The sequence below is a fragment of the Psammomys obesus genome, unplaced genomic scaffold (assembly GCF_907164565.1).
Source record: "Psammomys obesus unplaced genomic scaffold, mPsaObe1.curated_primary_1811, whole genome shotgun sequence".
NCBI lineage: Eukaryota > Metazoa > Chordata > Mammalia > Rodentia > Muridae > Psammomys > Psammomys obesus.
This window is the reverse complement of record NW_026596069.1, coordinates 31,243,748-31,259,979: the sequence shown is the minus strand read 5'-3', so window position 1 is coordinate 31,259,979 and position 16,232 is coordinate 31,243,748. Positions and strand designations below refer to the sequence as shown.

Sequence of the window (16,232 nt, the reverse complement as noted above, 5' to 3'; positions counted from 1 at the left end):
CTGTAGGGCTGGCTTACCGTGTAGATATTAAGTTTAGTTTTATCATGGAATATTTGTTCTCTCCATCTATGTTGATTGAAGTCTTTTATTTATTATTAATTAATTAATTTATTTATTTATTTTTCAGCTCTCGGTAACAGAAGTATAATGGCACTTTTCAGGGGGGAAAAATGTACCTCAGGACAAGCAGTGGGTAGGTGATTTGTAAGGAAGAGCATAGAAAGCTCATTCTGAGTCCCATAGCATTTTATCCAGGTTGCCTATCCTACAGCAACACATTGGAAGAAGGGAGGAGTTGCATGTAAACATATGTATGGTCTGCATGCATATTTACATGTGTGTAGGTACATATGTGTGGGGGTGCACGACACAGTTGAGGCCAAAGGTTGACATCAGGTGTTTTCCTCAGTTGCTCTTTACCTTATATACTGAAACAGGGCTGCTTATTGAACCCAAGTAAGTAGAATGTGAGGCAGGTTAGCTAAAGCATATTTATTATATTTGTTTCATGAAAAGCAAGAATTAGATATCTGAACCAAGTAAAGAACTGAGAGAAGGAGTAGGAGAAAACTCAGATGGAATTGTTCTTTGTCCAAATGTTTGTGTCTTTGTGTCTATCTGTGTTTTCCATTCTTTTTCTTTGGCTCTTCTTCTGTTTGTTTGCTTTGTTAGATTATTTGTTTCTCTTTATCTTATTTTATTTCACTTTATTGTGTTTCTTTAGTGGTCTGTTTATTTTCTTTTTGTTTTTTTAAATATTTTATTATTATTATTAATTACACTTTATTCATTTTGTATCCCCCCATAAGCCCCTCCCTCCTCCCCTCCCGATCCCACCCTTCCTTCCCTTTCTGCATGCATGCCCCTCCCCAAGTCCACTGATACGGAAGGTCTTCCTTTCCTTCTTTCTGACCTTAGACTATCAGTTCTCATCAGAAGTGGCTGCATTGTCATCTTCTGTGGCCTGGTAAGGCTGCTCCTCCCTCAGGGGGAGGTGATCAAAGAGCAGGCCAATTAGATTATGTCAGAGGCAGTCCCTCTTCCCATTACTATGTAACCCACTTGGAAACTGAACTGCCAAGGGCTATATCTGTGCAGGGGTTCTAGGTTATCTCCATGCTTGGTACTTGGTTGGAGCATGAGTCTCTGGGAAATTCCCTGTGTTCAAATTTTCTGGTTCTATTGCTCTCCTTGTGGGGTTCTTGTCCTCTCCAGTTCTTACTATTTCCCACTTCTTACATAAGATTCCATGCACTCTGCCCACCAGTTGGCCATAAGTCTCAGTGTCTGCTTTGATAGTCTACAGAGCAGGCCCTTTCAGACGTTCTCTGTGGCAGGTTCCTATGTTGTTTCCTGTTTTCTTCTTCTTCTGATGTCTATCTTCTTTGCCTTCTGGATGGGGATTGAGCGTTTTAGTCAGGGTCCTATGTCTTGAGTAGTTTCTTTAGATGTACAGATTTTAGTAGGTTTATCTTATATTATATGTCTATATGAGTGAGTATATACCGTGTGTGTCTTTCTGCTTCTGGGACAGCTCACTCAGGATGATCCTTTCCAGGTCCCACCATTTACCTGCAAATTTCATGATTTCCTTATTTTTCATTGACGAGTAATACTCCATTGTGTAGATGTACCACAATTTCTGCATCCATTCTTCAGTTGAGGGGCATCTGGGCTGTTTCCAGCTTCTGGCTATTACAAATAAAGCTGCTACAAACATGGTTGAGCAAATGTCCTTATTGTGTACTTGGGCCTCTTTTGGGTATATGCCTAGGAGTGGTATGGCTGGATCTTGAGGAAGCGCTATTCCTAGTTGTCTGAGAGAGCACCAGATTGATTTCCAGAGTGTTTGTACAAGTTTACATTCCCACCAGCAGTGGAGGAGGGTTCCCCTTTCTCTACAACCTCTCCAGCATGTGTTGTCACTTGAGTTTTTCATGTTGGCCATTCTGATAGGTGTAAGGTGAAATCTCAGTTTCGTTTTGATTTGCATTTCCCTGATGGCTAATGAGGTTGAGCATTTCTTTAAGTGTTTCTCTTCCATTCGATATTCCTCTACAGAGAGTTCTCTGTTTAGCTCTGTTCCCCATTTTTTAATTGAATTACTTGGTTTGCTGCTTTTCAGCTTCTTTAGTTCTTTATAAATACTGGATATTAGCCCTCTGTCAGAAAAAAGGTTGGTGAAGATTCTTTCCTAATCTGTAGGCAGTTGTTTTGATGATGGTGTCCTTTGCTTTACAGAAGCTTTTCAGTTTCATGAGGTCTCATTTATTGATTATTACTCTTAGAGTCTGTACTGTTGGTGTTCTGTTAAGGAAGTTATCTCCTGTGCCAATGAGTTCAAGGGTATTCCCCACTTTGTCTTCTAACCGATTTAATGTGTCTGGTTTTGTTGAGGTCTTTGATCCACTTGGACTTTAGGTTTGTGCAGGGTGATAAGTATGGATCTATTTGCATTTTTCTACATGTAGACATCCAATTAGACCAGCACCATTTGTTGAAGATGCTATCTTTTTTCCATTGTATGGTTTTGGCAATTTTGTCAAAGATCAGGTGTCTATAAGTGTGTGGGTTCATTTCTGGGTCTTCTGTACGGTTCCAATGGTCCACCATTTTGTTTCTATGCCAGTACAATGCAGTTTTTATAGCTGTTGCAATATAGTACAGCTTAAGATCAGGGATGGTGATACCTCCAGAAGATCTTTTATTGTAGAGGATTGTTTTAGCAATTCTGGGTTTCTTGTTATTCCATATGATTTTGAGAATTTTTCTTTCCAGGTCTCTAAAGAATTGTGTTGATAATTTGATGGGAATTGCATTACATCTGTAGATTGCTTTTGGTAAGATGGCCATTTTTACTATGTTAATCCTGTACCAAACCATGAGCATGGGAGATCTTTCCATCTTCTGATATCTTCTTCTAATTCTTTCTTCAGAGACTTGAAATTTTTTTCGTACAAGTCTTTGACTTGCTTGGTTAGGGTTACACCAAGGTACTTTATGTCCTTTGTGGCTGTTGTGAAGGGTGTTCTTTCCCTAATTTCTTTCTCAGCCCTTTTATCTTTTGTATACAGGAGGGCTACTGATTTTTTTGAGTTAATTTTTTATCCAGCCACTTTGATGAAGGTGGTATCAGCTGTAGGAGTTCCCTGGTAGAGTTTTTGTGGTCACTCACATATACTATCATATCATCTGCAAATAGCGATAATTTGACTTCTTCCTTTCTAATTTGTATCCCCATGATTTCCTTCAACTGTCTTATTGCTCTAGCAAGGACTTCCAGATATATGTTGAAGAGATACGGAGAGAGTGGGCAGCCTTGTCTTGTCCCTCATTTCAGTGGGGTTGCTTTAAGTTTCTCTCTGTCCAGTTTGATGTTGGCTATATGCTTGCTGTATATCGCCTTTACTATGTTTAGATATGTGCCTTGCATCCCTGATCTCCCCAATACTTTAAACATGAATGGATGTTGATTTTGTCAAATGCTTTTTCAGCATCTAGGGAGATTATCATGTGGTTTTTTTCTTTCAGTTTGTTAATATGGTGGATCACATTGATGGATTTCCATATATTGAACCCCCTTTGCTTACCTGGGATGAAGCTTACTTGGTTATGGTGGATGATATCTTTGATGTGTTTTTGTATTCGGTTTGTAAGTATTTTATTAAGTTTTTTTTTGCATCAATGTTCATAAGGGTGATTGGCCTGAAATTCTCTTTCTTTATTGGGTCTTTGTGAGGTTTAGGTACCAAGGTGACTGTGGCTTTATAGAATGAGTTAGGTAACGTTCCTTCTGTTTCCATTTTGTGGAATAGTTTGAACAGAAATGGTGTTTTGTTTTTCTGAGATTAGATCTCACCCTGTGGCCCTGGGTGTTTTGGAATTCATTATGTAGACTAGGCCAGCCTTGAACTTACAGAGATCCTTCTGTCTCTGCTTCCTGAGTGCTGACATCAAAGGTGTGTACCATACCTGTCCCTTAACAATTTGATCTTATACACACCCTGTTCACTACCCCCTTCCATCTTCTCCCATGTCCTCCTTATAACTTCATGTCTTGTATTTTTCTGTAATCCAGGTAGCCTGAAATTTCTACCCTGTGGCAGCATATCCTGTGTGATATACTGAACAGATGGAATTAGAAAGGAAGATCACAGTTTTTGGTCAGCTTGGGTTATACCAGCTAAAAGTTTAAATTATTGAAATAGTATAGCATAGCTTTTGGTTGGACTTCTTTTTAAATGGTATGAAGTTTCCAGTTTTCCTATGCTCGGGGAGCACTATGAGGATGACCTTCATGTAGAGCTAGAGCATGGGAATATTTTCCTCTCAGGATCCAGAGGAGGAGGCACTTATAAAATCCTGTCCCTGTAGCTGCATCAACAGTGAAAAGGAGCTCTTCTCACCCTGGCAGTGAGCACTGTGCACAGGGGAAGAACAGACCTCCAATACCAAGTTGAGATTGGTATTGGAGGTATATCTTGGAGTAGTTAGGAATGATGAATGAACACGATAAAAAACATTATTTTTTAAAATAGTTCTTATTATTTGAGTGATATTTTGACAAAAGTTGTTTTAGAATTAGTTTTTTTCTTCCTTTTTTTCTAAGACAGAATGCATAGGGCTGGACTTGGTTCTGTCTCTGCATTAATATTTTATAAATTGCTCTAATCGAGATCAAAGTAGGGATACATTTTCTATGCACTTGGCATCCTGAAAGTTTCACATGTTGAAAACCTTTCTTCTTTAAATGTGTACGTCTTTTGTAGCACACTGACAACTGTTGTGTGAAGAGGGTGGAGGGCACCTTTGTGAATATATGTCTCGCTGACAGTGCCATCTGTTGTTTAAAGTTAAAGTAAGCTTAGTTTTCTCTTGATTACAGTACCTCAAAAGGTGATACTGTAGATGACCTTAAACTTCCTATGTGTTTCTGCTCAGAGAGGCTTTTACAGGTACATGTCCAAATTGACTTTCAGTTTTTAGAGTCTTCATGTCATTATAATTTTCTTATTTAGATAGTTATCCTTGTTACATGGACTCATCTTCTGTTACATGAAAAATTTCAATTGTTCTTGACCATGTAATTAAACTTTTAAAATAAACAATTAAGTTAGGTGCAGTGTTAAATAATTTAGACCAACTGCAATTCATTTCTTTTCTTTCTTTCTTTCTTTCTTTCTTTCTTTCTTTCTTTCTTTCTTTCTTTCTTTCTATCTTTCTTTCTTTCTTTTTCTTTCTTTTTTTGTTCTGAGACAGTGTTTCTCTGTGTAGCTCTGGCTGTCCTGGACTCACTTCGTAGACCTGGCTGGCTTCGACGTCACAGAGGTCTGCCTGCCTCTGCCACTCAAGTGCTGGAATTACAGGCATGCAATGGGTATACTCATCGAAATAAAGGAAATTCTCTTGTTTGTCTGAAACCTTTTTAGTCTTTTTAACAGCCAATAAAAGATGAGAAAAAAAAAAAAACAAAGGATAAAGTGAATATTATGAGCACTTTAGGTTTAAAAATAATAATGTATGTATACATATTTTATGGTTAGAAAAGTAATACTCAGCACTCTAAGATGAATTTATAATCTCAGAGACTCAAAATATTCATCTTCCTTCTCTTTTCTGCTAACGTAACAAAGGAATTTGGAGGAGAGTCTCTACCAATTCATAGGTCCAGTTCACAGTCTACTGCAGTGCAAAACCACAATGACAGGCCCTCGAGGGAGCTCGAGCACGCTGTCCACAGGGAGCAGGAGAAAACAGTGCATGCTCTTGAGCTGGGCTCTCTCTATCCTTTCTTTTACCATCCTTGATTTCCTGCTCAGAAGCCATTAAGTGGGTGACTCTTCCCACCTCAGATAGCTTAATTGTGCTTTTCTCTTTGGACATATCTTCAGTCTCTCTGATCTAGACAAGTCATTGAAAACTTTCCAAGTGCTTCTGGATTGTGTCACATTGACTGTTAAAAGCAACCAACCATCACAATATTGATGTTTCTTTATATACTAAATGAGTATAAATAAGTGTTTATTAACATCTAAGGTTCATATTTTCAAGGTTTTTGGCATGGTCTGCACGATGTTAGACAATCTTCTAACCATATGTTCCATCTGCACACATTTTTCTAAAAGAGTTCACCTTTTGGTGTTATATATCCAAGTGATACTACGTAAAAGGAAGCTGCAGAGGTTACTAGTATGTTGTCACATAGGCTGTAGCCTTTGGATTTCTATAGTAATGATTCTAGGTGGGTTTTCTTGTTTGTTTTATAAATTACATGTTAAGTTTTTGTCTCAAAATTCTCAGCCTGAAAAGTGATGCATTCTGAGAAAGTTTTTATTGTATATATAACATACTAGAAAGTACTAATCTAGAAGCAAAAATTGAAAGTAAACCCTAAACAAATGACTTTTTGGTAGAGCTAATATAAATTTATGTGTATGTAAGTATATAGATAACTAGTGTATATGTTCATTTGAGTTCCGTAGCTGGCACATGCAATGTAGTACTTCATTCTGAAGTTCCCTCTTAAGGTTTTTTTTAAGACTCTACCTTTTGTAAATGTATTCAAGTTGTCATTTAGTGTTATGTTAGCAAATCATAGTCTTTACATAAAAATTTAATTACTTTGCAATTTCCCGAGATTATCAGTTTTTCAAAACTCTAGTTTTCTCTTAAATATTCCCAACTGGATATTTAACTATTTAAATTTTAGTTATTACCAATACTGGGTATTACTTCATTAGTAGCTTATATGTGAATTACTCCAATAATTACAGCACCTACTACATTAGTAATGGTAATAGTGCATAAGTTAAAAGTCCTGCTGTGTAGCATGTTCATTATTCTGAGCAGCCAGCTTCCACTTGGGCATTTGTAAGCATGTTGTGTGGCTGCGTCAGAGCAGTCCTGTTGCTTCCTTTTCTGACAGGAAGGAAAAGGCATTATTTCAGACTATTTGTTGATTCATATGATAAATGCAATAGGGAATCTAGGGGGTGACCCAGCATTATGTTCACTGTATTATATGTGCTAAGTGCAGTTTCACTCGCATACATTTTTCCCCTGAAAAGAAAGTATGTTGAAAACTGGAGGGTTAAATCTCAACACTACTTCCAATCTGACTATGCCCCCACCCCTTTCTCTCTTAGTTCAGACTTGGTTCCTTCAACCTAAACAAAGTTACAAAGCCAACTGAAGTCATTAGAGAACTCATTTGTTACTGCCTGGACACCATTGCAGAAAAAGAGGCCCAAAACGAACACCTACTGAGAGAAAATGAAAGACTCCTGAGAGTTTGGACCGATGTCCAAGGCCGGTATGTACACAGCATGCTTGCACCAGAAAAACACTGAGCTCTTTCATTCCTGAAGACGTAAGCTAATGGTATATAAAGTCACAACTTATGTACAACAGACATTTATAAAATCCCTCCCTATGATTTCTTTACTCAATTTTATTCAATCATGTTATTAGTGGCTGCTTTGTACTGTAGAAGAGCAGTAACCCTTTCAGCTCTCTTGTTGTTTGGTAGAGCCAACAAACAGCAAAGTAAAAAGTGACTGAGATCGAGTATCACAGGCTATCATTATGTAATTAATAAAAAAAAAATCAGTTGTGTTGCCTGGAAAGAATGTGAACTTAGCATACACATTGTCCAGGATAATCCCCAGCACTTGCAAAGAATAGGAATCTTTATACAAAAAGAATTAATTTAGCATAATTTATAGGATTAATAATTAACAAAAGGAGATGTGAAATGTTAATGAGCACAGTTGACTTTTTGTTTAAGAATCAGTGAAAAATAACTACTTCAAATGATGTGTGTTTTGGCTCTACTAAAGACATTTCCCCTGGCTGAAACTTCATGCTGCAGTCATTTTTAAAAGATGAAGTAATTGTGGCTACTGAATAAGACATTGAAAGCTCTTTCATTTTCCTGGATATGCCTCTTGTTTTTGTTTTTATTTTAATGGTGAATAAGAATGATATATTTCTTTTCAATTATTACTTTCTTATAAATCATAATATACTCTTACCCACTCTATAGTATGCAATATTCTGTTAAACAAAAGATTTTTGAACTGTATCACGAACACTTATATGCCCACAGAGGCAAATGTGATATGTAAATGTCTATGTATAACAGTGCTGGGTGAATTATGTATGTATGTGTGTATATATATATTATATATATACTATATATTTATTATATATATATATATATATAATGATGTTACAAATTGTGCTCTATAGTAATTAAAAAAACTCTCTTTTAAGGTAAAGATACAATGGCATGCTGCTTATTTAAAGGGACGTGAGTTTTTAGGCAACTGTTATTATTGCTTCATGTGGATATCAGTACTTGAGGAAGTGTATATTAGAGTTTGATGGTTATCCCCATATGCATGAGGATGAGAGTAACTAAAGGAAGTTCTTAATAATTGGTAAAAGGAATTAAGGTAGCTTAGAGAACCTTAAATGACTAATAACCAATTATTTTTGACCTTTATATTAAGGGGATATTTGTGGTCTCTTTTATTGCTTAAGTGGTTTTGTATCCACATATATACACTAACTAAATGTATAAATGAATAAAGTTCCAGTTAATATATTAGTTAGCTACATAAAAAAGTCAGTAGATTCTTCTCCTAAACTTAGTTTATTTTGTTTATTATGAATCACTATCAACTATGTGTGCTGCAAAGTGGTGTTTGGAATGACAGTCGTAATGATTCTGTTTGCTATTTTATACATGAAATTGAAGGAGTTGAACTGTGTTTGGGCTAAGCCACTGTATTTTTATATTTAAAACTCAAAATATCCTCAGTTGATAAAAAATTTGATCCATAAGTTGCCCACAAAAATGCAGACAGGGTCTTTTGTATGAACCAATTGCTTTAAAATGGAAGAAGTATTGTCTCATCAGCATTCAGCTCCACTCCTTTAAGTGGCAAACAGTAGGGAATGATGATGAGCTAGAGACTGCAGTTTGTATGGTGGAAGCATGTGTGAGGCATGCATAATTCTGTGGCACACAGGTGCTTCATTTCCTGTCTGCACTATCTAGCATCTGGGCATTTCCTGTCACCTGTCTTTTATGATTGCTCTAGATATCTTTTCTGATATCATCACTTCGTCATTAACAATGTGTTGCCACTGGAGATGACCTACAGATTGAGAGGAAGAAATCCTCTTTGGAGAATTCTAGGCTCTTGTTTATAAACCTGATAGAGATGAGGGAATTTATCTATTTCTCAGATTTGCTTTTCTTCCTTTTGAGTAGACATTGTGACCATTTTGAGGATCTCTGAGTATACCAGCACAGCAGGAATTCCTCAAGACTGAGGTTCTCTGTGTAGTCTAGTCTTGGCTGACCTCTACTTCTCAGTGTTCATCTCTCTGCTTCTGGGGGTTTCTCTAGTAGCCATGTGTGTCCTTGAATTCGCTTCTCAGACCAGGCTGGAGACAGGGTTTCTCTGTGCTGCCTGATTGCCTTTGAACTTGCTGCTGTGACCTGCACAGATGTAGCTGATGGCAGCCCAGTGTCCAAGTGGGTTCCATAGTAATAGAAACAGGGACTGTCTCTGACATGCAGTCAGTGACCTGCTCTTTGATCACTTACCCCTGAGGGGGTGGGGAGCAGCTTTACCAGGCCACAGAGGAAGACAATGCAGCCATTCCTGATGAGACCTGATAGGGTAGGGTCAGAAGGAAGGGGAAGAGGACCTGCCCTATTAGTGGACTTGGAGAGGGGCATGGGAGGAGTTGATGGAGGGAGGGTGGGATTGGTAGGGGACGAAGGAAGGGGCTACAGCTGGGATACAAAGTGAATAAACTAATTAATATAAAAAATAAAAATTAAAATTAAAAATAGGTTTTAAATGTTATTAGAATATATATTAATTTCTGTGTGTATTTTTAAAATGAAATATGTATCAATGTTGTGATTTGAACTGAATATAAATCTCCCTTTAAGATTAGAGGAATAAACAAGGCTCGAAAGAGGAGTAAGGAATTATGGGCTGTGTAGAAATTGTTAACTTTAGTGCACAGACCTTAGCATCTTCTTGCTATTACTGTTTAATTATTGCTCAATAATTGCGTTCTTTGTGCTTTTTGAGCAAGTCTCATTATAGTGTTAGTTTTTTATACTTTATATAAGTAAAAGGAAAACATTAGAAACTTGTATGTGAATCTTGAGGTTATTAGATGATTTTAGATGTATTTATTTATTGGATTTCCTACTTAATTTCAAATAATAAGTCTCAAGTTCTGTGTTACTGAATAGTGCTTTTGTTTGTAGTCAGACTTCAGTTTAGAAAATCTCTGGCTTCATTCTGAGTTATACTTATTAAACCCATAATAGGAAGCAGTCTTTACTGAACTGAGCTGGCTGAATTAGCAGGCCTTGGATGCTCTTTCTCTTTGTCTTTATGACTTCAAGGTAGAATCACATTATTTACAGATGAATTCAGTCTGATTTTTTTAAAGACCTCAGGGGATATTTTTATGTCTCCATGGTAGCCCATTAGATTGTTTAAGAACAGTTACAGAAAGCCTTGCCTTTAGAGAGCATAAAGGGACAGCTGTGGCCTTCCTCTTCTTGGCTGGGGGCCTTATTCAGTCTCTGCTGTCAGTGTCTTCTCCAGTTCTTCTCAGCCTTCTTCAGCCACTCTATGCTGCTAAGATTTTCTTGTTACTCCACCTTGACCTGGTATTTGGACCAGAACTCACTGTCGGTGTCATGATCACTATATTGTTTCTGTTCCATATGCTCACATGCATGTGCCTATTTATTCTGGACTGTCAATCATATTTTATTTGGAATATTATTTTTGTGTGAATATCCTTGGTTTTTTTTTTTTTTTGCTTTTTTTGGCATGCTGTTTTTAGATTATGTGCTACATCAAAATCCTTTTAACTTGTTGAAACTTTTTTACATGTATCTGTCTGTCTATCATCTATCACTTTAAAAATCACTTACTGTGGTCTAACTTCCCAAATTCCTAATTAATGATGAAACTTAGCATTATTGATCCATGCAATGGCCAGCTTTGTAAGGACAAATGTCATCACGCCTTTCTTCCTTGATGCTAATTATGGTGTCATCTGGTTTGAGCCTGGCCTTAAGAGTTTGGACTATTTGGGCTACTTGTCATCTGCTTCAGTGGGTTTGTTTCATTGTCACTAGATTAACAATGATCCCTATGTCTCTCCTTGATCATTGGTCTTAACTATTAAATCTTTTTTTTTAATTTTTTTTTAATTTTATTTTTCTTTTTAGTTACATTTTGTTAACTCTGTGTCCCAGCTGTATCCCGCTCCCCTCATTCCCTCCCCAACCCCACACTCCCTCCCTGGTCTCCTCCCTGCCCCTTTCCAAGTCCACTGATAGGGGAGGACCTCCTCCCCTTTCATTTGACCCTGTTTTATCAGGTATCTTCAGGGCTGGCTGCAAAGTCCTCCTCTGTGGCCTAACAGACTGCTCCTACCCTGGGGGGGGGGGGTCAAACAGCCTACCCTTGAGATCCTGTTAGAAATAGTCCTTGTTCCCCTTACTTTAGAAAACTACTTTGTTACTGAGCTACCACAGGCCACATCCGAGCAGAAGTTCTAGGTTATATCCATAGATGGTCCTTGGTAGAGTGTCAGTCTCAGAAAAGGCCCTGTGCCCAGATATATTTGGTCCTTGTAGAGCTCCTATCCTTTCCATATCATACTAACTTCCCTTCTTTCATATGATTCCCTGCACTCTGCCGAGGGTTTGGTTATGAGTCTTAGTGTCTGCTTTGAAACACTGCTAGGTAGAGTCTTTCAGATGCCTTTTGTGGTAGACTCCTGTCATACGTTCAATGCACATCCCATTTGTCTTTCTAAATGAGGATTAATCACCTTCGCCTGTGTCCACTTTCTTGATTATCTTCTTTAGGTGTGTAGATTTCATTATGTTTATCATATCATGTAGGTCTATATAAGCGAGTATATACCAAGTTTGTCTTTCTCCTTCTGGGATACTTCACTCAGAATGATCTTTTCTAGATCCCACCACTTGCCTGCAAATTTCATGATTTCATCCTTTTTGATTGCTGAGTAGTATTCCATTGTGTAAAAATACCACAATTTCTGTACCCATTCCTCCAGATTATGATGGACATCTGGGTTGTTTCCAGGTTCTGACTATTACAAATAAAGCTGCTATAAACATGGTTGAGCAAATATCCCTTTTGTGTACTTGAGCAAATTTTGGGTATATACCTAGGAGTGGTATAGCTGGGTCTTGAGGTAGCACTACTCCTAGTTGTCTGAGAAAGCGCCAGATTGACTTCCAAAGTGGTTGAACCAGTTTACATTCCCACCAGCAATGGAGGAGGGTTCCCTTTTCTCCACAACTTCTCCAGCATGTGCTATCACTTGAGTTTCTCATCTTGGCCATTCTGATGGGTGTAAGGTGAAATCTCAGGGTCGTTTTGATTTGCATTTCCCTAATGGCTAATGAGGTTGAGCATTTCTTTAAGTGTTTCTCTGCCATTCGATGTTCCTCTTTCGAGAATTCTCTGTTTAGCTCTGTTCCCCATTTTTTAATTGGATTACTTGGTTTGTTGCTTTTCAGCTTCTTTAGTTCTTTGTATATACTGGATATTAGCCCTCTGTCAGATAAAGGGTTGGTGAAGATTCTTTCCCAATCTGTAGGCTGTCTATTTGTTTTGATGACAGTGCCTTTTGCTTTACAGAAGCTTTTCAGTTTCATGAGGTCCCATTTATTGATTGTTGCTCTTAGAGCCTGTGCTGTTGGTGTTCTCTTGAGGAAGTTGTCTCCTGTGCCAATGAGTTCTAGGCTGTTCCCCACTTTTTTTTTTCCAAGTGATTTAGAGTGTCTGGTTTTATGTTGAGGTCCTTGATCCACTTGGACTTTAGTTTTGTGCAGGGTGATAAATATGGATCTATTTTCATTTTTCTGCAAGTAGACATCCAGTTGGTCCAGCACCATTTGTTGAAGATGCTGTCTTTTTTCCATTGAATGGATTTGGCTTCTTTGTCAAATATTGAGTATTCATAGGTGTGTGGGTTTATTTCTGAGTCTTCTATGCAGTTCCATTGATCCTCCTTTCTGTTTCTATGCCAATACCATGCAGTTTTTATTACTGTTGCCCTGTAGTACAGCTTGAGATCAGGAATGGAGATCCCTCCAGATGATCTGTTGTACAGGATCGTTTTGGAGATTCTGGGTTTTTTGTTTCTCCATATGAAGCTGAGAATCTTTTTTTCAAGGTCTGTAAAGAATTGAGTTGGTATTTTGATGGGAATTGCATTGAATCTGTAGATTGCTTTTGGCAGGATGGCCATTTTCACAATGTTAATCCTACCAATCCATGAGCATGGGAGATCTTTCCATCTTCTGAGATCTTCAATTTCTTTCTTCAGAGAGTTGAAGTTTTTCTCAAACAGGTCTTTCACTTGCTTGGTTAGAGTCACACCAAGGTACTTTATGTTATTAGTGGCTATTGTGAAGGGTGTTGTTTCCCTAATTTCTTTCTCAGCCTTTTTGTCTTTGGTATACAAGAGGGCTTCTGATTTTTTTTGAGTTGATTTTGTATCCTGCCACTTTGCTGAAGGTGTTTATCACCTGAAGAAGTTCTCTGGTTGAATCTTTGCGGTCGCTCATGTATACTATCATATCATCTGCAAATAGTGACACTTTGACCTCTTCCTTTCCGATTTGTATCCCCTTGATCTCCTTTAGTTGTCTTATTGCTCTGGCTAGGACTTCAAGTACAATGTTAAAGAGATATGGAGAACGTGGGCAGCCTTGTCTTGTCCCTGATTTCAGTGGGATTGATTTAAGTTTCTCTCCATTGAGTTTGATGTTGGCTATAGGCTTGAGGTATATTGCCTTTACTATCTTTAGGTATGTGCCTTGTATCCCTGATCTCTCCAAGACTTTAAACATAAATGGGTGTTGGACTTTGTCAAATGCTTTTTCAGCATCTAAGGAGATGATCATGTGGTTTTTCTCCTTCATTTTGTTTATGTGGTGGATTACATTGATGGATTTCTGTATGTTGAACCACCCTTGCATTCCTGGGATGAAGCCTACTTGGTCATGGTGGATGATATCTTTGATGTGTTCTTGGATTCGGTTTGCAAGTATTTTATTGAGTATTTTTGCATCAATGTTCATAAGAGAGATAGGTCTGAAGTTCTCTTTTTGTTGGATCTTTTCTGGTTTAGGTATCAAGGTGACTATGGTTTCATAGAATGAGTTTGGTAGTGTTCCTTCTATTTCTATTTTGTGGAATAGTTTGAGGAGAATTGGTGTTAGTACTTCTTTGAAGGTCTTGTAGAATTCTGCGCTGAAGCCATCTGGTCCAGGGCTTTTTTTGGAGGGGAGACTGTTAATGACTGCTTCAATTTCCCTGGGAGATATAGGGCTATTCAGTCTTTCTACTTGATCTTGACTTAATTTTGGTAGGTGGAATCTGTCAAAAACGTTATCAATTTCATTTAGATTTTCAAATTTTGTGCCATATAGGCTTTTGTAGTATGACCTAATAATCGTTTGGATTTCCTCAGTGTCTGTAGTTCTGTCCCCATTTTCCTTTCTGATTTTGCTGATTTGGATAGTTTCTCTCTGCTTTTTAGTTAGTTTGGCTAAGGGTTTGTCTATCTTGTTGATTTTCTCAAAGAACCAGCTTTTTGTTTCATTGATTCCTTGGATAATTTTATTTGTTTCTAATTGATTGATTTCTGCCCTTAGTTTGATTATTTCCAGCCGTCTGCTCCTCTTGGGTGTATCTGCTTCTTTTTTTTCTAGGTTTTTTAGTTGGGCCATTAAGTTGTTTTTATGTGATGTTACGGATTTCTTCTTGTAGGCACTTAGTGCTATAAATTTTCCTCTGAGCACTGCTTTCAATGTGTCCCATAAATTTCGGTATGTTGTGCCTTCATTTTCATTGAATTCTAGAAAGTCTTTAATTTCTTTCTTTATTTCTTCCTTGACCCAGCTGTCATTGAGTAGTAAGTTGTTCAGTTTCCATGTGCGTGTCGGCTTTTTGTTGTTTCTGTTGTTGTTGATGTCCAGCTTTAGTCCATGGTGGTCAGATAGTATACAAGGGATTATTTCAATCCTTTTGTATCTGTTGAGGCTTGCTTTGTGACCAACTATATGGTCTATTTTGGAGAAGGTTCCATATGGTGCTGAAAAGAAGGTGTACTCTTTTGAGTTTGGGTGAAAAGATCTGTAGACGTCTATTAGGTCCATTTGATTTAGGGATTCTGTGAGTGCTTTTATTTCCCTATTTGGTGTCTGTCTGGTTGATCTGTCCCTTGATGAGAGTGGGGTGTTGAAGTCTCCCACTATTAAGGTATTAGGATCAATGTATGATTTAAGCTTTAATATTGTTTCATTTACGAATGTAGGTGCTCTTGTATTTGGGGCATAGATATTCAAAATTGTGATGTCCTCTTGTTGGATTTTTCCTTTGAGGAGAATATAGTGGCCCTCCTTATCTTTTTTGATTAACTTCGGATGAAAGTCTATTTTATTAGATATTAGGATGGCTACTCCAGCTTGTTTTCTGGAACCATTTGCTTGAAAAACATTTTTCCAGCCCTTTACTCTGAGGTAGTGTTTATCTTTGTTGCATAGGTGTGTTTCTTTGATGCAACAGAATGTTAGGTCCTGTTTCTGTAACCATTCTGTTAGCCTGTGTCTTTTTATTGGTGAGTTGAGTACATTAATATTGATAGATAATATTGACCAATACATTTTAGTTCATTTTGTAATGGAGTCGATGATCTTACCGTTTCATTGCTTATTTTCTTTTCATTTTTGTTGGGACATTATTTGTATGCCCTGTTTTCTTGGGTGAATTTGTTTTCGTTGGATTGGAGTTTTCCTTCTAGTATCTTCTGTAGGGTTGGTTTGCTGTATAGATATTGCGTAAATTTAGTTTTGTCATGGAATATTTTGTTTTCTCCATCTATGTTGATTGAAAGCTTTGCAGGGTATAGTAGTCTGGGTTGACATTTGTGATCTCTTAGAGTCTCCATGATGCTTGCCCAGGCCCTTCTGGCTTTCATAGTTTCTGATGAGAAGTCTGGTGTGATTCTGATAGGTCTACCTTCATATGTTACTTGGCCTTTTTCCCTTGCTGCTTTTAATATCTTTTCTTTGTTCTGTAGATTTAGTGTTTTGACTATGATGTGACGTGATGTGTTTCTTTTCTGGTCTAGTC

The 16,232-nt window shown here is 37.6% G+C and overlaps 1 protein-coding gene across 3 annotated transcripts in view; it reads left to right on the top strand.

The window, feature by feature from the left end:
* Positions 1–16,232, top strand: part of Xrcc4 (X-ray repair cross complementing 4) — a 219,191-nt gene that overhangs the window by 72,677 nt on the left and 130,282 nt on the right. For all 3 annotated transcript variants that reach the window (XM_055625807.1, XM_055625805.1, XM_055625806.1), the window contains exon 4: positions 7,146–7,312. In XM_055625807.1, the coding sequence (XP_055481782.1) occupies positions 7,146–7,312 (167 nt within the window). The remainder of the gene's footprint in view (positions 1–7,145; positions 7,313–16,232) is intronic.